This window comes from Aythya fuligula, chromosome Z (assembly GCF_009819795.1).
Source record: "Aythya fuligula isolate bAytFul2 chromosome Z, bAytFul2.pri, whole genome shotgun sequence".
Lineage (NCBI taxonomy): Eukaryota > Metazoa > Chordata > Aves > Anseriformes > Anatidae > Aythya > Aythya fuligula.
The window spans coordinates 77832669-77854815 of NC_045593.1; the positions used below are offsets into that span (position 1 = coordinate 77832669).

At 39.6% G+C, this 22147-nt stretch overlaps 1 protein-coding gene across 4 annotated transcripts in view; it reads left to right on the forward strand.

The window, feature by feature from the left end:
• The window catches only part of ATG10 (autophagy related 10), an 89340-nt gene that overhangs the window by 50396 nt on the left and 16797 nt on the right, over positions 1 to 22147 (forward strand). For all 4 annotated transcript variants that reach the window (XM_032206392.1, XM_032206391.1, XM_032206394.1 and 1 more), the window contains exons 4-5: positions 8420 to 8549; positions 16561 to 16658. In XM_032206392.1, coding sequence (XP_032062283.1) covers positions 8420 to 8549; positions 16561 to 16658 — 228 coding nt within the window. The remainder of the gene's footprint in view (positions 1 to 8419; positions 8550 to 16560; positions 16659 to 22147) is intronic.

Consider the following 22147-nt stretch of genomic DNA (forward strand, 5'->3'; position numbering starts at 1 on the left):
TTATGGTTATGGTTTCTAATTGTTGTGATTGTGTAGTATAGGTTATGGCCAAGCTTAGTGTAGCATCTCAGGTAACTTTTAGGTTGTTTATTTAACCAGGTTCTGACAGACATAAAGGAAATCAGGTAGTATTTCCTTTTCCAAGTAGGCAGCATGCACCCTGATTGCAGAGAGTGGTGTGATGGAAACCGTTCACCTCTCATTGGTGGTTCGAGCAGCCCAGTTGTGCCTTTTTCTTGTGATGTTTAGGGTGGGCATTAGAGCTGGCAACCCCCGAAACACTTGTCCTGGTCCCGCTGTGGCTACCTGGGGTCCGTAGCACAGCACCAGGCTTCTGAACCGCACCATCTCCGTTTCCCATCCAGCCGCTTTTAATTACAACCTGTAACTTCAAATCTCATGTTTTTATAATGCCAGATTTTGTGACAATTTGAGCATTTCTGTCTGTAACGTTTTCACTTGAATTACTGCTAAACACTGTCAGCCTTGGCACCATTTTCATGCAGTTTCCCATCTGAGAAATTAATGAGGATTTGAGTTTGTCTTCTGTAAAGTAAAGAGCTGTAGGAATTTGCTGTCAGTCTCCCTATTGAATTAAGTGTGGCCAAAACTGGGTTGCTGCTGAGATTCTCAATACAGAAATAATAATCCGTGTTCTAAAAAGATAAAACTGACCTAAAATCCAGCTGAACTGTTACCTTTCTCTTCTAATATCCCAATATTTTTTTTCCTTTTTTGCCTATGATAAAGCATATTATTATGAAGTGTAGAGCCCAATCCCGGAAGCTCTTAAGACCAAAAAAAAAAAAAAAAAAAAAAAAAAGCAATAATCTTATGCAATAGTGCTTAGCATTATAGAAATAACTTTTCACAATTTGTACAAATGCAAGATAATAACATAAGTAATGGAAAAATGCTGCAATTTGTTGTTTTCCAGATAAAATTGAATGATACACAACTTAGTCCACGCATCAGGTTTACACTTCTTTTATACTCTAAGAATTGTTGCAAACTAACTGTGCAGCCATGTATAGTCATACCCACTTGATGTGTTTTTCATGAACCTTGAAACTCACCTCTCTGTGTGTATATATATGTATACAAGTGCATGTTTGTAGTTTGTCCTCATGTGGTTGCACTGTGGAGGAACTGGCATGTTTTGCAAGTATTTTTATGCAAGCGTGGGTATAAAATCCCCAAATTTTCTACTGAATGCAATTTTCTTGTTTCAGTCTTAGAATGGTAAAATTGACATCCATAAATCTATAGAGGTGACAACCACTGAAGGACATGGCTGCAAATGGCAGCTCTGGCCAAAGTTTGGTCCCGCAGAACCTTCTCTCAGCCCACGATGTGCCCGGGGTCCCTACAAAAGCCGCGTTGGTCATGCCATGAAGTCGCTCTCAGTGTTGGCTCTACTAACACTGTGCTTCTTTTTAGAAGTTTTAGGAGCTGTTGGGGTCAGCCAGCCCATCGTTCCATGCTCGACTTTGGCCTTCCCCCTCTCCTGGTCGACTTGCCTTGCTTCCTAGCTTTGCTGTTAGCTGTACTTTCTACCAGAAGGGATTTTTCTGACATATTGTTCCGGCACTGAAGCCCTGTTCAGAACGGGTCCTTGTACTTAGCACATAAAAAAGAAGAACAATGTCTCTTTTGGGGGAGGAGGAGAGCCACCAAATTCTGCATTTTACGTGTGACAACAGAGGAAGAATGAAGAGTTGATTTTGAAAGAATTCACCACCTTTATATGAACATAGAAAAAAAAAAAAAAAAAAAAGAAATCACAACTGTTCTGTTTTCATGGTCCATTGCTTCTTTCACTTGAATAGATTTTGCTTTCACTTGTGATAACAGTTTTAAAGCAATCAAAAGACAAATCTAATTTCCAACCATTAGAAATGATTGTTAATGCATGAGGGACTACTAAAATTTTATGTGCTGCATCTTTTTGGGGTGGAAGTGTTGGTTTTGTTCTTTTGGTATGCCTTGAATGACAAAAGGCTGTGTTTTTTGTTAGTAACCTGTATTTTCCGGGAGATAGGCATTCTAATAATCACTGAATTCTTTGCCGTTACCAGTGTCAGGGTGCTGACTTGTAGTAAGGAGATTTTCCTTTGTGAAATGACTCATTTAAGGGCTCCGTGTATCCATAGGGATCCATTTATTGTTTACCTCAACATACGTCTGTGGTTTCCATAGGTGGCTTAGTGGCTTTTCAAGGAAACTGTGTCTTCCAGAACAAGGCTCTTTGGGCTTGGTGTTTAATAACATCACTTGAGTGATTTAAGGGCCACTTTCTTTCTGTTGTTGGAGGGCAGTATTTAACCAGGTTCTTCACTTTGCTAATTGGATTTGAACAAACCCAAGATAGTAGGGAGGATCGTGTAGCAGCATAAAAATATAAATCCATCAGGTAAGTTTGTCATTTTTCAAGTCTCTTTTGTCATCCTTGCATTGCTTCATCTGTCACTAATGATGGCCAGACTGCAAAACATGTGGAGATTGTTGGATTCCTCATATAGAGTTACAATAAAAGAGCAATTTATTTACTATATGGAAGAGCTGAAACTGGTGGCAGAGACATTTGTATACCATTCATCTTGCACTTAAATTATTCAGGAAGATGTCCACATTTTTGTGTTTTTACAGGCCGTGATACAGTGGGCCAAGTGTGATTAGGGCCTCTAAGTTTTAGCATAGTATGAGCATTTAATAGGGAAAGGAAAATGCTGGCAATCACTTAATACAAACTGAAATTCTCTTACTGTGTTAAAATAGAAAGCATGTGCTAGGACGGTTTTGAGGTTCCTACAAGGTTTTTTTTATTATTATTATTATTTTTTTTCATCCCCAGGATGTTTATTTTTGCAAGGGGATTGTGTTTTTTTTGCATTTTATAGGCCGCCTCGCGATTTCCACATAAGGGCTCGCTCTGAGACTGCAATCCAGGCGCTCGGCTGCTTGGCAGCTCAGCCTCCGCTCTGTCATCCCAGCTGGTGCCTCCTGCCACCGTCCCCAGCTCGTGGCGAGGGTCTGAGGGTCCGGATGGCTGCTAGGGGACGGCAGCCCCGGTGGCTCTGAGCCTCCTCGCAGGCCTCGCCGCCGGCTCTGACTTGGTGCCGGGTTTTTTCGGCGTGGCAGGGGAAGGGCGGCTCGGCTGCCCTGGGAGCCGGCACCAGAGGGACAGAAACCAGCTGCGGGATGACCTGCAGAGACTAGCACAGCGGGGGCTGCAGGCAAAGACGTGAGGCACGGTCCAAATAAAAGTGGAGAACACCCAGGAGGAAGAATAAAGAGCGCAGATACAATCTCTACCACGCTGCCGCGCCCTCCACATTAAGCGCGGTTTTAATTCTATCTGATGAAGGGAAGGCTGTCCTGCCATTCAGTTTGCATGCTCAGATCTCTGCGTTTGCCAAAGGGAAAGTGTTGAACCGGGAGGGGAGCTGCTCCGGGAAGGCTCTTGTGCTTCACACGGGAGCTCACAGCCGTTTCTGGAGGGAGAGGAGCACCACATGGGAGCAATGTGTGAAGGAGTACGTACACGATACATTAGTTCTCCAGCTCGGAGGCCAAAACAGAATCGAGCGTGAATGTATTCAAGGCGATGAAATCAGATTTGGTTACTGATCTGGACTGCATCTCCCTCTTCCCCCTCGTAATGGGACAACCAGTGCCAGTCGCGGTGCCTGCGTCCCCTTTTCCTCCCCTTCCTGCTCACGGCCCCGTCACGCCGACCTCCTGCAGCAGCATTTTATGTCTCGGGAGGTTCCCTGGAGCAGGAGGAAGTAGAGGTCAAGGCGCCAAAAAAAGAGACGAGGAACATGGGAATTGGGAGAAAGGCAGCAGTGAAGGGATGATACCCAGGAGAAACAACGTGCCTGCTGCTGCCGTTCAGACCACTGCTTGTCCCCAGGAAAAGACTTCAGGCGCAGGGAGTTTGGGCTGAGTCAGGGAGGCCTGTGTGTGAGGTGGGGAGAGGGAAAGGCTTGGAGTAATGTCAGCAGAGGAGAATCCCCTTTCCATCAGGTGATTGTGCCCCTTCTCAGCATACCCTGTCGCTCCCCTGGGCCTTCCCTTTCCATCGGAGCTCTTCCTCCAAAAGTAACCTTGCCTGAACCCGTGCCTTCCTGCTGCCTGCGGAGCGCAGCTACTGCTGAAGAAGATCAAAGCAGGCCTGCACCTCTCCCCTGCTCTCAAATTAACTTGTAACCACGAGATTTTAACTTGTCATCTTCATCAGAAGGAAAAAAAAAAAAAAAAAAGTTGCATTATTTTGTTTTCAGAGTGACATCCTACATCACTTCTGATCTATTGATTTAAATAATTCAGCATTTAAAAAGGAACAAATCAACTTAATTTGTTTAGGGGGTACTTAAAGGTTGAGAACAATTTTATATCAATTAAAATTAGTGATAATTCATTTATGACGGAACTAATATAATTAATTAGGTGGTTGCTGCCTATCTTTTTATAATAGATACATTGCTTTTAAACATCTGCTCAATAGTCCATTATGATAACACAAGAATGATTTTACATGAGAGCAACAGGGTAGCAGATGATGACAACTTCCTGATGACAACTTCCCAATTTGTTTAGGAAACAGTCGGTGAGTCCTTGATTCACAGCTTTAACATGAAGCATGGCAACCATTCAAGCAAATTGCAATGCAGACACACAAAATTATTAATAATTATTTATAAAATAAAATTATTTCATAGTTTTAAGGATTGCAATTTAAATCTAAACCTTCTAACCCTTTTGAAGGTGTTTAGATTTAATAATAAACTTATTTTCTTTACTCAGGCATGTTTATTTTGTCTTTACAAGATCCAAGCAAAATTATGAATTTGTTGTGTGTGTACAGGTATGAATGTTTTATATCAGTTGTTCAATTTCTTGATGTAAAAGTTGATTTCACTATTGTCATTGTTAGAATACCTAAATAATCAAAATAAAATATCTAGAATATCTATACAACAGTATATGTGAAAAAAGAAAGTAGAACAATTAATTGAAGAAAAAATTAAATAGGCTAGCAACTGAAAATCAAGATCTGCTTTTTTTTTTTTTTTTTTTTATGAATTACACTTGCATTTAGTGTTTGTGGCTTTAGCAGTAGTTGGTTAAAGACTGAAAAAGAGATGTCTTCTTTTAGGTTGATGTAGTGCTCTCTGAGGTTCCATGGCTTTATACAGCCATGCATAATTTTTAGATGTTCCAAAGATTGCCTAAAGTGGCTGTGCTTGCTTTATTCATATCATCAGCAAAGTTCATCTCATCAGCAGGAGAGATACCATCAGAACTTTTCGGCTCCAAAATGTACTTTCCCGGCATAAATCCTATGCATCATACTTACAGAGGCGGAAAAGTACAGGATTACACATCAGTGATGTATTTTTTTTATGTAAAAAGTCTTGCCACTGCTGTTTAACGAAAGGAGGGGGGATTAGAAATAGCCCTAAGAAGGATTCAGCTATCTGTCTTTCTATGCAGATCACAAATACAATGCTCCCACTTCTCACTAGAAATAGCAGGAAAGGAGATCTGATTATCAGAAACTGTCTGTGAATGAGCATAGGAACTTTGTAGTAGACCGAAGTCCATCTTGTAACAGAGCAGAAGAGTGTCAGTTTCAAAGCTGCTTCAAGCTTTGCATTCAGCTGAGTGCTTGACTTCAGACACTGCTTAAACTATCAGTCAGCGAACCCCAGGATAATGCAAAACGAATGCGTCCACAAATATTCTGCTCTCCAAAACAGTAATTTGTTTAGAGTAAAGCTATTTATACAGCCTTCTTCCCTTGTCGGCTGCCTCTCCTGCCATCGAACTGTGTATGTCTTCTGGGAAGGCCACTTCTGGAGAAAATCAGCTTTCTCTGGAAGTAATAGGATGTTTTGGTAAGTAGCCCACAGTCTAATATCCTTCTGGTAATGGCAGAAATTCTCTTGAGAGTTTTCTCACTGGCCATATCAAGGAACAATGAAATTAGGAGGACTGACTGGCTCCTTCGCTTTCCTTTTCCTAATCCAGAAAATGAAGATAGAAGTTGCTTACCAGCTGAAATCCTTGCTAACCCAGCAGGCTGAATTCTTGATGACAAAGTTATTCTTAGCTTAATTTATGACTTTCTGAGATATTAAGTAGGGTATTTACAAAACATGTTTTCCCTAGGGGTATACAGCTTTTGAGTATTTAATTTTTGCGTATTTGAGTATTAAGTTACTTCTTTTCCTAGGTATTTGCAGGTAATAAAGAATACGACTCCTTTATCATTCAGTCTAAAATTACCACAAATCAGATATTGGTATTTATGTGATGGTTTAGAGTCATTTGCATACACAAAACAGGAGAGAGAAGTATGTGTATACAGACAGCATTTTTTGGGGAGAACAACATCATCTAATACATAGCAAGGTAGTCCTGCCATTTCCAGACACGTTTTTAGGGCAAGTTAAGCTAGTGACTAAGCATAATACCCAATGAAGCATTAATGTCTGTAAAGCAGCATGGTTTTGATTCCAGAAGGCTGATCTGAGAGGGTTTTTTAAATTTTAATCTAGGTTCCATTCTGGAACTGTTTCTCTTTCCCACCCCTATAAACTTGAGAGCCAAGTTGTTTTTTGATTTCTTTTACCACCTGCTGCTGATGTTCTTTCTTTTACTATTCACACTAAAGCACTGAAAACAGATCAATTTAAAGAAAGTTGTTTACTTTAGAGAATCTCTCTTTTTGTCAAGAGATTTTTTTTAAAATGGTATTCTTCTGTATTTGATATCTGATCCAACATGAGGGAAGAAGAAAATACTTTGCTTTCTTAGTCTGTTACACAGTTTTATAGGAACTGGGGAACTGGGCATGGCATAACTAACTTTACCTGGCCCATGAACTCAGATACAGCAGTCATCATTGTTCCTTCTGATGTGTTTTCTTTCACATCCAGTTTTTTAGAAGTAGGTTAACACGGAGGGGATTTTCTTTACTGCTCCATTTTGGTACTTTAGATATCTTTTTACTAATAAGCTAAAATTGAGCATTGCTGCAACTGTCTAGAACCTCCCAGAAGCCTTCTACTCCATGACCATCTGTGATTTTCTCATTTAATGTCCAAAATTGTATTTACAGTACCTTGGTCTGTTGCTTCCCATGATCTGGGCTCTTTATTCATGATCTTCTATCCATGTGCTTCAACAGTATCTGGGTGTCTAAAATGCTAAATGTGGGCAAAATACGTTTTATGTGGACTATCAAAAAAAAAATTAAAGTATTTTGTGTCATTACCATTATAGCTTATCCGGTCTCTTCATGGATTGATTGATAGCTGAGTTATGGGTGTGAGATAAAAATAAATGGCTTTAAATTTCTCATGTGTTAAACCAGTATGGCATTCAGAGGATGCTGGATCTTCTTTTCTGTTCAGTCTTTTTCATTTTGCTTGGGCAGAGACAGTAAACCAATATTCAAAGTTGGTTGGCAATAATAAACTTGTGAAGTGCACACCCAACCTATGGGGCATTATGGTTGCTTAGTTCATGCATGTAAATTTGGGGGTTTGAAAACCAAACAAGTCCACACCCGTAGTGTCTTCTTGGAAAGTTTGTTCTAACATTTAATCTTAGTGGCATTAGTAATTTAATTTTCAGAAATGTTGAGAATTGAGAAATGTTGAGAATTGTCGATTTTTAGAAAAGTCAAAACAACTGGGTGTTTAGCACCATTTGAATGTTATTTTGAAATTAACAAATTGATAAACATGTTAAGAGATTTATGCGCCAGCTAGGGAATATCTCAATGCAACAAATTCCATCTCTTCAGATTTATTTCAAGTCTACAACATACATTAATTACTTTACACCTGAAATATACAGTAACAGGAGGAAAAATGTCTTAGCTTTTAGAAGTATTATAGTCAAAACCAGCCTTTTGCAAAAAGCCTTTAAAGACAGTAGAGCAGAGAATTTCTGGTGGATACTGTTGATGTGTCCTTTGGCAAGCAAAACCAGATTATTTAAGGATACACTTTTAAAATGGTTTATAGTAATGTTAATCAGAAGAGATGCAGCTGTAGTTAGCTTATTGTACAGGTATTCTGCCATAAAGATTTTAGAGAGCTTTTGCTTTTTTCTTTTGTTTACAAAAGCAGCCTGCACTTAGAAAGACCTCAGTTCTGCAAATGCCTGCACATAGTTCACAGAGTGTAAAAGTAAGTGTGCAAGATGTCTTTGTAGGTTTTGGACTGCTGTGATTTTCTTGCTGATTAAAATTCTTTTTGTAATACTAGAAGGGTGATGTTAAAGTGGTGATCACTGCTTTTTTCTGTTCTATATGTTTATTAATTACAGCAGTTGTAATTTAATTCCTCTTGATAAAAATACAAAAGCTGATATATTATTATGTTCATGTTTGTTGTTTTAGGAATCTTTGGATGATTCTCAAGTAGCTGGAGCTTGTGCAACAACAGAAGAAGTGGTTCGCTATGAATATCATGTCTTGTACTCCAGCAGCTACCAAGTACCCGTGCTTTATTTTAGGGCTTGCTTTTTAGGTAAGACCAATTTTCTGTTAGACAAAGTGATGAATAAAAACATGTCAGATGCCACAGATGTTAAAAACACAAATTTTATATTAAACAGAGGAACAAAATAATGATCGTATGTAATAAGAAAGTAAGAGATGAGACTGTTCACCAGTAAATTTTATAATACTCCAGACACAGAGCTTCAGGACCTTGGAGTAGATGATATCATCTCAGCCTGAAGGAGGCTGATCTTTGGCTCCTGGCATCTTGCCTGTGGTTGACTAAAACTGCTGATCATTTTTCTTGTTCTTTCCTTTAAATGAATACAAAAACCTTAAAGCTGCAGGTTTGAATTTGACTATGAAATAAGTGGAGAGAATTACAGTGCTTCAGCAGAACTGTGTCTGCTTCTTTGAAGCCTGACTTTGAGCCACAAGGCTGGGGGTGTAAATGAACCTTTTAAAGTGTATGTTGTTTTCTGTTGAAATCAGCTGCTTTAAAAAATAACGACAATAATAAGGTATTGTCTTTTTCTATCTATTAAAACTGGTTCTTGAAACACTAACTGATCTTTTTTTTCCTCCTAAGATGTACATCTTGTTACCCATTACTCAATTGCTACAGCTACTGTGATTTTACTCACCATCCTGTCAGGAAGGAAGGAGGAACACAGAGCCTTCCTCCAAGGCCACTGTTAGTGTCACTTATTTAATCAGCAAACATAGAGTGATCACACTGCAGCACTGGCTGTGCTCTGTTCCTCTCTGCCCGAAGACTGCGTACCAAGGGCTGAGGGACTGAAATCTTCAAGTCATTTCTTCAGTCTCCTGCATGGTAGCATCAGCATCTTTTGTGTTTTGAATAATCTCCTAACTTTATCTAGATAAAGATGTCTGACTGTTGCCAGAGATATCTTTTTTCTTTTTAATTAAAAAGTAGCTTAAGATGCTTTGAATGTGTTTGGTAGATTTAATCACTCTCTGCCTTATATTGTTTAATGGTTTCTAATTTTGCAGTGTTAGCATTTTAAAAGGCACTTTAGATTTAAAATTGAAGAACAAATTCTCATAGACTCCCTGGTGAAAGGATTTTAGTCAGAGGTGCAGTTTCAGGAACGGATAATTTGGGGTAAATTTTCAAACTGGGACATGGGGAATTGGGGACATTGCTCTATCTTTACCACCAACAGAACTCATTTGCACACATCCTGCTGCAAATTTATTTCTAGAATTATTACAGGCATTTAGAAATGTGCAGTGTTTTGCCTTTAAACTTATGTGTAGACAGAAGGGTGAAGAAAGTTTTTCTGTAAGAGACAGGTTAACCTATTCGTGGTCGTGAAAAATGTCATCATCTTGGTTTTTGCTGAATTAATAGTGCATAGTCTCTACAGAAGAGATGGAGATGCTGCAGGTAGAAGAAATAGGACACTATTTCTACTGTACTGTACTTTCATATAATTAGTATTCACCATAAGCAGTTAATCACCAGAGAAGAGCTCCCAGAGACAAAACAAGTTGTTTAGCTTGTCAGCATCAGGGAATCGGAGGTGTTGAAACATGACTCCTTATATCTGGAAGTGGATATTACAGAAGCTAGTGGATGATCTAATGCACAATCGTAGTATTATGTGCCAACAGCTCCCCTTGCAGTACAAATATGTAATTGCTCCTGCAAGTGAGATTATGTTTTAAAATGCTTTTTGGGAACCTTTCACAATGGAAAACAAGGACTTTTTTTGAGATAATTCCTGAAGTCACCTGGGCTCTCTTTCGCATTTAATGCTTTCTTTTAACATATAACGTTCTCTGACTCTTGAAGAGAGAAGGATACAAAATACTGGTAATAAGTACTTCTCCAAGAATATTTTCAGCTGTTATTCTCTGATTTCAGTTCTGGATAGTTCATTTTTGAAAACAGCAAAATCTGTCATCACTGCAAATAATTTACCTGCCTATACAGTGCTATCTGAAGGCACCAGTGTGGGTTTTTCAGAAACATGCAAACATCAGTCAATCACAATCACCTGAGCTCTCTCAGAGAAATATCTTTTGTCTTGCCCTGAGCCTAATATGAAGAAAATTCTAAGGTAAAGCCCCGAGATTTTTTTTTTCCTGAGAAAGGTCGTAATCTTCCTGTGATAGGCTTCTCACCTTGTTTCTCAGACAACTAGAAATACTCGCTGCATTCCTTATCTGAAATTTTCAGAGAAGAATCTTCTTCTGAGACCTGCATCGATTTCTCACTCTAAATTCCTACTATTGTTTTCAGATTAACTAACAAAATGGGTTCTTCACAAGTCTCTTGCGAGCTGCTCATGGTTTCCCTTGAATCCTGTCCATACTGATCCTCATGTTAATTAGAGCATGTTGCAAGAGGTGAAGGTGAGCTATAATCCTTCCAGTGTTTCCACAGCCCTGCCCTGTTTTGTCTTCCCCAGCAGCAGAGCATGGAGGTTGAATTTAAAACTCTGCTTCCTCTCTGGCAGTATGTTAAGTGGCCATTATAACTCGAGGCCTGCCTAGGAAATAATAATTCTTCTGTTCAACCTGACTAAGTAGTTTTGCTTGTTTTGCAATGCAATTCAACTCCTCACTTTGTATGTTATGATAGCAACCGGTGCCAGCCTGGCCAAATCTGTGCTATTCCAAATAGACTCTAAAAACTTTTCTAGAATAATTAAATCCTTCTTTTCTCCCTCCATTTTTCACTGACTGCTTGTCTCCAGCAGTCCCTCGTAGGAAAAAGGCTTCTCAAAGGGTCGCTGTGGAGTTTTTCCCATCCTCTTTAGCAGGGTAAGCATCTTCAGGAGCTTGTGTCAGTGAGGACATCTGGTTTTCACTCGTTTCTGCTAGTGGTTGCACTTAAACATTGCAGGTCAGTCCTTCCAGCAGAAAGACAAAAGCTCAATTGTAGCCTTATCCTTGCTGCTGTTTAAATGGGATGAGTTATTTTCTGGAATTCATCTTTAAACCTCTTTTCTCTTTTTTGTCAGAAGAAGTTTGATATGTAAGGTAGTAACAAGGTAATGGCTTGAAATTTTAATTGCAATAGGACTAAAACATTTTGAAAGACATCTAAACTTTCTGGTAGTCTCTGGGGATAGATTTACAGGGAAGATTTTGTTCTGTGCAAGGACAAATACTTCAGCTGAAAATGATTAAATGTGATGACTGTCTGGAAAGATGCTTGGGAACATTACAGGATACAAGAAGATATTTTTAGGATACACATATACATCTGAGTAACATTTTTCACCAGTTCACAATACTTTCCATGTGGCATATATTCCTAAATTCAGACCTTCTGAAGTCCAGACAGTGGTCCTCAGTATCTCAGAGTGTCAGAGAACTAGGTGTCCTTTCTCCAATATTAGTCTTATGCATGCCATACCTTTGAAAAGCAGGAACCCTTCTTTCTTTTTCTGGCTTCCAAGATTACCAAAGAGGTAGCTGAAGAAATGCATGAACCCCTTGCTGAGATCTGATGTCAGCAATTAGCCCTCTTAGAGACAGATGGTGTAGGCAATTAGCCTTCCCCTTCAGTGCTGGCATCAGCCAGATGGGCTGGGCTAGGTCCAGTAAGCTTTCTTTAATCAGCAGAGTATTTCCCCTTTTCTTCATCTTTAAGATGTGAAGGAACTTCAGTTTTTTCCTGAATTGTCATCATCTAAAACCATACATAAAAACACCTCTTGCATTGACAGTGAGGTAGCAGCAACAAAATCACAGGTGGACACAGGTATCATTCAGGAAACACCCTGTATGTCAAGAAAAAAAAAAGCTTGTTTCACACTTTGCTGCTTCTTTTTCCTGCAAAGCTAGAGAAAGATTCGCGAATACTGACTAAGCACCAAAAAGAAAGAGCAGGAGTCAACACAGCCTGCACCCCAGCTCACCTAGAAAAGAGTGAAGAAAGGGGATTTTCAAGTTGACCTGCTCAAAATATGTTTAGCTTTCTGACAATACAGATACATCCCTGCCAATAAAAACCATGCTAATCAGTGGTTAGAGAGAGACAGCTTGGAAGATAATGTAGCTTCCTCCAACCCTGAAGGCATGACTTTCTGTGTTCATAACAGTACTGGGCCTGATGGATGCACTTTCCAGAAACCAGACTTACTCTCTGAAGTCAAAAGCACTCTCTCCTTTCTCAGAAAAATGTCTCTTCTTAAGACCTCGTTCTTTGAGAAAGGGCTGGATCATGGTTTTGGACATATAAAAAATTTTGTTAAAAGAAAATCTGCTTTTTAATTATTTCTTATTTCTGGTGATAAAAACAAGTTAACCCCAACTGGACGGACCTTCACCAAGCCTTTTGAAGCAAGTGTTTGTTATTATCAAGGCAGTTTAAATAATAAAAATCAGAGTTTCTGATAGGAATGCTGTAGTTATTCTGGGCTGACTGTTTCGGCAGGCGAACTAATTGATTCAAGCCCATAGTGAGTGGCAGAAGTAGAACCAATATTAGGAATTCTTGACTCTTATCCATCAGCTTCTTTCTCAAAAAGTATCTCATCTGGTTGTCTCCCAGGCTCTTTTGTCCCTTCTTGTTGCATTTTGTCCTAGCACTGATGAGTGGATAATGTGTTGTGTGCCAGCCTTGTGGTCTGTCAAGGGAAGGGTAAATCTGGCATGACCCACAGGCAGCTACCGACAGCAGTGTGGTAGAAATTTCCTTTTGCTCTCTGTGGCAATTGGTGTGATTATTTAATGAGGTGAAATATACAAAGCAGGCGTATAACCACAAATTTTTGATTCTGTCAACACACCTGCTCCCAGCTATACCTGGGACAGGGCTTAGGATGAGCACCTCAGGGCTTAGGCAGGCACCTCAGCATCTGCGTCACCCTGTGGGGATGGTGGACAAATGCACTGCAGGGTGAAACTGATGCCTGCGCCTTCCTCTCCTGCTACTTCTCTTTGCTCGCTGCTGCCGTCGCCTTGTTTTTCTGGCTGTACGTGGGGAGCTCGGCTCCGTGACAAGAAGCGGCGCCACAAGAGGCAGAGCGGCCGCCTGGCTCAGCGGGTGCCGCCGTGGCCCCTTGTTGCCAGCAGCAACAATTACAGGCCGCTCTGTCAGCCCCTAGACACGTGAACACTGGCAGCCCTGGAAAACAGTGGGCTGAAAGTGCCCAAAGAATACAGAAGTGTGTTTTGTGCCAAGATGGGAGACTGGGATTAACATGGCTTCAGTTATATCGACCTAAATGATTCAGTATGTGCTTGCAGCCCAGAAAGCCAGCCGTACCCTGGGCTGCACCAACAGCAGCGTGGGCAGCAGGGCAAGGGAGGGGATTGTCCCCCTCTGCTCTGCTCTCGTGGGACCCCACCTGGAGCCTGCGCTTAGCTCTGGGGCCCCAGCACAAGGAGGACAGGGATGAGCAAGTCCAGAGGAGGGCCACAAGGATGATCAAGGGGCTGGAGCATGTCTCCTGAGAAGACAGGCTGAGGGAGTTGGGTTTGTTCGGCCTGGAGAAGAGAAGGCCCCAGGGAGACCTCACAGCAGCATGCCAGTGCCTAAAGGGGGCTGCAGGAAAGCTGTGGGGGGACTCTGTGTCAGGGGGTGTAGGGATAGGGCAAGGGAGAATGGCTTTAAGATGGCAGAGCATAGATTTAGATTAGATATGAGGAAGAAATTCTTCACTCTGAAGGTGGTGAGGCTCTGGACCAGGCTGCCCAGAGAAGCTGTGGATGCCCCATCCCTGGCAGTGTTCCAGTTAATCTTTAAGTTCCTTTCCAACCCAAACCATTCTGTGATTATATGATAAACAAGTAAACAAATTCACACACAATGAGGACTTTTAAAACATGTAACACACCTCCAGTCAGATTACCTGAGATGAGTTTTATCATCCATACTTATCTTTTGATACAGAAACAGGAGGAAGAACAAAGCAGACTACAAAAACTTAAAACTTCTTCACTTCCAGCTGCTATCTAACATACTAGGACTTCTATCAGTCATTTGAGATCTTAGTGTAGCTTTTATTTAGTTTTGTTTTGTTTATTTCGTCTCATTCAGAGGGAAAACGACAGACTTTGAGGTCTTCATCCTGCAAAAGGCAATGGGAAAACTACCCATTAATCACCTGTCTTTTTGCAAGGGTCTTACAGTTTCCAGCTGTGAAGCTAAACCTCATGTCCATTTTAAGTATTGATAAGTTATTCTTTCCTGCTGTATTTGTATTCCCATCTTCTAGGAAACTGAGCTAGTCAATTAGATGAGAATTTATAGGAATACAATACTTGGGAGTATGTATGAAGTCTTACTAAAAACAAAACAACAGCAAAAAAAGAAAAGACTTTATACTCATTTAAATCTTAGTGAAATATATTATAATTGTGCAGAAAATTCAGAATGTAGGGAGACTTAAATCCAAGGATATTTCAATATGTAAGTGCCTGGTCAGAATGCCCAGATCAATTTTTGTTCTTATGTGAAACGCTGCAATTAGTTTATAATAACTATTGAAGTGTATAACTGACTGTGATCTCACTCTGGTGTGATGTAAAACTTCTGGTTTTAGTTTATATGTATTTTTATCTGAAACAAAAATAATTCTATACCTAAATATGATGGACAGTATGCTGCTTTTCATACATGAAGTAATAAGACCCATGAGGCAAAACTCAGGTAATTTTTAACTATGTGATTAATCCTTGATCCCATGTTTGATAATTTCTGTAAATGAGATGGTTAGTCAGAGTAATCCATTCTATCTCAATTAGCTCAAGTGTTGCTATAAAAATTCACAGAGATGTACAGGGCAAAATCTAGAGTGGTAAATCAAATTTTTCATTTGAATGTATGTTGTTTTAGATTTTCCATTTACACTCACTCTGAATTGCCTTTGCAGGTTGTATAGAAAACATAAAATTGCAAGTATCTATGGTATTTTGTATTATTTGTACACAGATGATTTGAGCATAAATATTTCCTCCTAAACTTCACTTACTCTCTAGTAACAAATTTCTCAGCAAGTGTTAGCCAGAACAACTTTGATATCTGCCATCACAGGACAGGGGAGATGCAGGTCTAGCAAGTCTCATGTTCCTGAGGATGGCATAGCGTATCTACTTAATATTCTGTTGCCTTCGCAGATACTTCATTTGCTGCACATCTTAATGCTTCTGTTATATGGTGCTTAAGTAAGTGCAGAACTTGGTGCAGTTTTTTCAATGCATGCAGAAGATAAGATAAAACAGAGACTGTAGGCAGCTGTTTTTAACTTACATCTAAACATGGCATTCAAATGTTAATTGGATGAATAAATCTTGTTCATTTTACAGACATGAAAATGTCAGTAGAATAAAACTAGTTATCACAGGATAATGGTCTCTGACACCTAATAGATGTTACGATGAAGCAACTTATTGAAAGTATATCAAAATATCCTATTGCTATTTGTCAAAAACAAATATTCTGAAAAAATTGACATGATTATTTTCAAAGTGGTAATACCTTGGCATAATTCTAACATCACCACTGAAATGTGCTGTGACAATGTGGCTCAAGAAAAAAATGTCTTAATGTCTCAAATGTCTCAAAATATGTCTCAAGGAAAAAGAAAAAAAAAAAGTCCTCTAAGTTAGCAAAGGGCAGTGAACTTTTGACTGCATAATTTTGTTCCTTGCATTTTTTTCCATTCTCTCACTATGAATTACATGTATTTACATGAAATAACTGTTAATGATGCTATTCTGTGGTTTTTAATCTCTCTTACTCAAGCATTATTTTACAAAGTTAGTTTAACTTTAGGACTTGCAACCAGAAAAGTGAGTTGTTCCTCTCAGGGGATGGAGAAGTATAGGATAGTTTCGAGAATTTGGGCTAGCTTTATACACACATCCAGTTAGGATTTGAGCATTACTGTTCTGGAGTTTTGAGGCCAGAAGCAGCTCAGTCACATTCTGCTGTTTTTTCCATCTGTCTGCAGATAATCAGTATTTTCAGATTTTCTTTTGCTGTACTCTACTAATACAGCCTGCTTAAGAGCTCTGACTGTGGGTGCTTTTTCCCCTCCCCTCTACCACAGATGGAAGACCTCTAACTCTGGATGAAATATGGAAAAGTGTTCATGCGTGCTACCAGGCTCGTCTGCTGGAGGGGCCCTGGGACACTATTACACAGCAGGTGAGAAGCCACTCGTCCATTACAAAATTGATGGTTGCAATATATGCCCAAATCCTCAATGGCCTTATTTCTCTCCTGGACACAAATAAAAGATATAGAAGTCTTACTGAGGTATGTTGAGCCAGTTATGAACAACAGTTTCAGACCTGGATTTTGAAGAATACATAGATGTTCACCACATAAGACTTAGTGTGACCATATCTCTCATTTAAAATCCTTCTCAAAAGCCAGTCCTGAAAACTGATAATTTCTAAGTAATTTTGGTTTTTGGCAACTATAAAAATAGACTTACTTGCTTACTTAAGTAAAATATAGCGGTGTAATAGTTCACAGATTGTCTGTTAATCAAATTACCAAAAAGACTGTGTAATTTTCAATTTTAAATAGACCTGCAATCCCAAGAATTGAAGGAGAGAAAATTAGTCTCTCAATCAAATAATATGTTGTTACTGACTAATGTACTTAAGAATCAGTGGTTAATGAACACCATGTTTTACAAGAGGAAGCAGATTAGTAAACTCTGTTATCAGTGCCTTGTTTTAGAGGTATTCAAATCACTTTTATTTGAAGTGGTCTTAAAGTCACTAGATTATTTCAGCAATTTATGTCCTATTCGTAGAATTGTGATGGTGGCTGTCTTGAAAACAGTCCTGTTTGTGCCCAGGAAGATGTGACTCAGAGCTGAGCTGTGCACTCTGGGTTCTCCTCTCAGCTCCAGGCCTCCAGTGCAAGTTTGGACAAAGAGTGGGAATTCTCCAGGTGTGAGGTTTTTTATCATCAGAGGAAGATACCAATGTCTCTTTTCTTTCCCCACTTCCATCACTGGCTTCTTGATCTTAGCTGCTTCCAGGTACACAGGTCTCTTACAGGAGCAGCTGGTGCAACAGGAATATAACCTCAACTGAGGTCTACAGGTGTTTCCATAATTCAACTAATACAACTTAATTACAGGATGTCTATTTGTAAATGGCACTCAATCATGGGAACACAAGCAACGTTGATGTTTTTGCAGCCACAGACTATTATTTGTATTATAATAGCTCCCTGAGAACTTAACAGGCATTGGTTTTCAGATGTTTGTTGTGCATTTCTGAATTCTAATTGTGAGTTTGCAGATTCTGTCATAATAGATGCTTTTAAATAAAGTATTAATTATCTGGGTTGTCTACTACAGAATGAAGATGAGAAAATTGGATTTAATAAAATAATAGATTAGCTGATAACTCCCTTTTCTGCACAAGAAAGTTTTGTAGTTCAGATTGTAAAGTTTTGTGATTCATAGCTCAAGTTTAAGATTCAGAGCTAAATCATGACCGTTTCTGCATAGAAAGGCAGAAGATTCAATTAACTTTGCTTTCAATCCATTTGAAAATCCATTGCTGGTAGATAGAGACCAGTAACTCTTAATTACAGTCAGATGCTAGGAATCCTTTGGGGCTGACATCTCAGGTATTTCCCAGATGAGCTGTTCTGGCTTGTGGATAGCTTACAGTCCCACCTGCAAAAATGTATAGGAGAGTCTGCTATCTGCACTCCAGAGGTGTTACTCCTTCTCTACACTTCTACACATTATACTGTGGCCTGAAGCCACATTCACGCTCTTCTGTAGAAAGCACTGTCTCTTTCTATTTGTCTGCAAAGCACTGCAAAAACCCACAGCACAGTGTAGGTAATAAATCATAATGCAGTACTACTGAGAATAAAGCGAAAAGAATATGTTTGAAATGTGTAAAATCAGAGTGATGGAAGCCAAAAGGAAAAGCAGGTCACTCCCACCTGGAGATTACTTTTGCCTCTTAAGACGCAGTAAAGTAAAACTGGCCTGCATCTGTTAAGTAGGGAAGTAAGTGTGTGAGATACATGCTCGCAGGGGCTTGCAGGAACAGGTTTTATGTTGGTAAAATGTGTGGTGTGCTGAGCCTCTTGTCTCTGTGGCACCTTTCCAGAAGTGGTTCAGCCCATGACTCCAGTGACAGAAACTAAGATAAAAAGAAAAACAATTTGGAGAAATTAGCAGAGTTATAGCAGCAAAACACTACTGGACATAACATCGAGGTGATATTCCATTGAATAAGTCATTGCAGACTAAGTTAAACTGCTTTTTCCCAAAATAATGCACATTGTGCCTCAGGCTGATAGCATAATATTGGAACTGCTGGCAGGTAGAAGGTAAGATCCTCCAGCAGTTCCATGAATGATTTGGAATTAATTTACCTTTTTTTTTTTTTTTTTTTTTTTTCCCCTATGCCTTTTGTATGTACCTCATTTCCCTGAATACCATGTACCTGTGGCTTACGGCTGTTGAATTCTGCTGACTTGAGGGAGGTTAGCCTGCTTCACATCAGTATTGAACCGGGTCCAAAGGCCCCAGCTGCATTCCTGGATTGAAAATGTACTTTCCCACATGGCTGTGGGAGAGAGCCTCTGGGAAAGCCGCTTTAAGAGGTCTACAGTTTTAATTTTAGATGAAAGCACAAAGGCACCGGGCAGTGAGGATGCACTGGCCATCCAGCCAGGTGATAAGAAGACAAAGGGAGTGCATGGTTTTGTGCGTACATTTCTGTCTGAGTCTGAGGGGAGGCAAAGCACCAGCACAATTAACAGTGCCAACAGTATTGTATTTTAAGTGCCAACAACTGCTGGTATAACAAACACTTCCCCTTGTAAATTGAGAGATACATATGCCAGATCAAATAGAAAACAGCAGTAAAGATCAGAGCATTCTCAAAGGAATTACAAAAGATAATAAAAACCTACAGTAAGCAATAGCCTGCAAGGCTCAGATCAAAATGGGAGTTAGGTCTGCAAGAAGAAGTGTTTTTTTGCCCTCAAGTGGGCCAGGGGTCTGAACTGAAATACCAAGTGTTTTTTCTTTTTTTTTTTTTCTCCTGCATTTCTGCTGACCAATTTTGCTATGTGGGTTAGGCTTTGCCTGCAGGGACATAGATCATGTAATGCAAGTCACTGGGCAAACTCACCAAAACAGGCTTGAACTCTCAGTACACGTGGACAATAGAGAGAGAAGGTTCAGGATTTTGCTCCAAAACAGAGCAAAACTTCTACAAGCAATTCACCACTGGGGAAAAAAAAAAAAAAAAAAGAGCAGACAACTGTCAAAGGGTAATGTTACTTACCTTTTAACAAAGGCTGATTTTGGACTTCAATTCAAGAGTTGACAGATTAGGAAAAAAATTCTTACTGCCATTTTTTAATCACAGACCCAGGATGTTCAACCAAACATTTGGGACTTACATTCTAAGTGTTTTATGAAATGTGTATAGCATGCCAGTGTACAGTTGTAATACAACTATGTTTTGTCTTATACTCTGTATGGCAAAATATAGCAGAGATCAGGAACTGAAACATAGCATGAGCTCCAAAGAGTTTAGCTATTTGGCAATTATATCACCAATATAATTGAAAACAAATTTAAATAAAACTTTGAACTTTTCTGTTACTTTTGATTATTATTTGAAAGGCATATTCATTTTCAGAGAAAGTGTCTTCAGATATTTTTACTGACTAGCTTATTTTTACTGCAGTAAGCAGAAGCCAACTAGTTACCTTCTCATAAATAAATTAGTATGATAAGGTTGCATAGTATTTTATAATGATAATTGATAAATGGTGATGATTTAATTGCACTTCCTCTAGTAATAATCTTAAAATGCTCAAATGAAGTTCCTGTGATTGGCTTTCTTGTGAGTTAAATCTCCCTGGAGTCTTCAGTCATCCCTTTTCTACATCCGGAGATAACTTGCTTTAGCTGTTTTAAATAATACAAATCAATTATAACACACAGCTGTTTAACAAAACTTCTAAATGTTGCTACAGGTCTCTGTGGGTATTTCCTGATGGCTTATAATGACATCAATTTAGCACACCTGGTAAGATCTGTGTTAGCTGGAAGTAGCTTAATTCTGCAATGACAGGAAAATTAAGGAGTATTTATGGATTACTGTTGCATTTCAGAACTGTTGCCAACTGTGATTTTAGCTTCTTTTTGAAGAGTCAGAAAGGGAGTTGCAGACATGGCATGTCTGTGTCCTGAATATCTTCCTTGTAATTTCATAGATGCTTTTGAGGATATCCTGCATTAGCTATTACTCTCTACGTATTCTGAAAGAATGTTGCTTTGCATTTTTGAATTAGTGGATTTTAGAAATGTACTCTTTCGAAGAAGCTCCTTTCTGAGTGCCTGTTGTAACTTTCCTGAAATACAAAGAGAGCTTTCCTCAGTTGCCCCTCAGCTGGTTTGTCCCATTCAGCATGACTTAGGATGTCCTAGGGGATCTTCTGGGCACCTCAGACTGCCAGCCCTGTTTTTTTCCTGACTTTTTAAACGTACTTCCTAAGCTTGTTATGTATTGGCCTTAAGGACAAATTAGAAATATCGATGTTTCCAAAGGAAGACAGAAATGTCGTGAATCATAGAATCATTCATGTTGGAAAAGACCTCTAAGATCATCTAGTCTAACCTTTAACCCAATATGGACAAGTCCATCATTAAACCATGCTACTAAGTTCTATATCTACATGTTTCTTGTAGATCTCCAGGGACTCAGCCACTTCCCTGGGCAGCCTATTCCAATGCCACACAACCCTTTCAGTAAAGAAACTTATCCTAATATCCAGTCTAAACCTCCCCTGATGAACTTGAGGCTGTTTCCCCTTGTCTTATCACTTGGTGCCTGGGAGAAGTGCTCAGTCCCCATCTTGCTACGAGCTCCTTTCAGGTACCTGTAGAGAGCAATGAGGTCTCCCCTGAGCCTCCTCTTCTCCAGGCTGAACAAGCCCAGCTCCCTCAGCCGCTCCTCGTAGGACTTGTTCTCCAGGCCCCTCACCAGCTTCGTCGCCCTTCTCTGGACTCGCTCAAGCACCTCCATGTCCTTCTTGTAGCGAGGGACCCGAAGCTGAACGCAGTACTTGAAGTGCGGCCCCACTAGAGCCAAGTACAGAGGGACAATCACTTCCTGAGTCCTGCAAATAGGATGAATGTAAAAATAGCACTGGAGAGATTTCAATTAATAACAGGAAAAAAACAACTCAGGAGCAATCTCCAAAACCTCCAAGCAAAAGTATCCAGCTAAAAAAAATTTACGGTAAATGGGAATAAAAGTCTGTACAAAGGAATGATGAAGTATATCATTGTGATAAGGGATGGCAGCAAGAGAGACACATTTCTCTCACATATGCTCTGATATTTAGCAGAGAAGTCCAGTACAGTTTTAGGTAGATACATAGTGGTATTGTATAAAAAAGCTCCAACATAATGGTCCTTCTTCGTGTAAATGAACAGCAGGTTCACTGCTTTAAAATCCAAGTATGATACACCAGAGGCATAGTAAATCAGCAGAAGTCCAAACATGTCATGGTGAAATGCTAAATGATGAGACAATTTGAAAAGAAAGACCACAAGAACAGGAGAAAGGATCCAAAATAAACAGTGGAGAACAGAGAATAGACCTGAAATGAAGGTGGAGAAATCT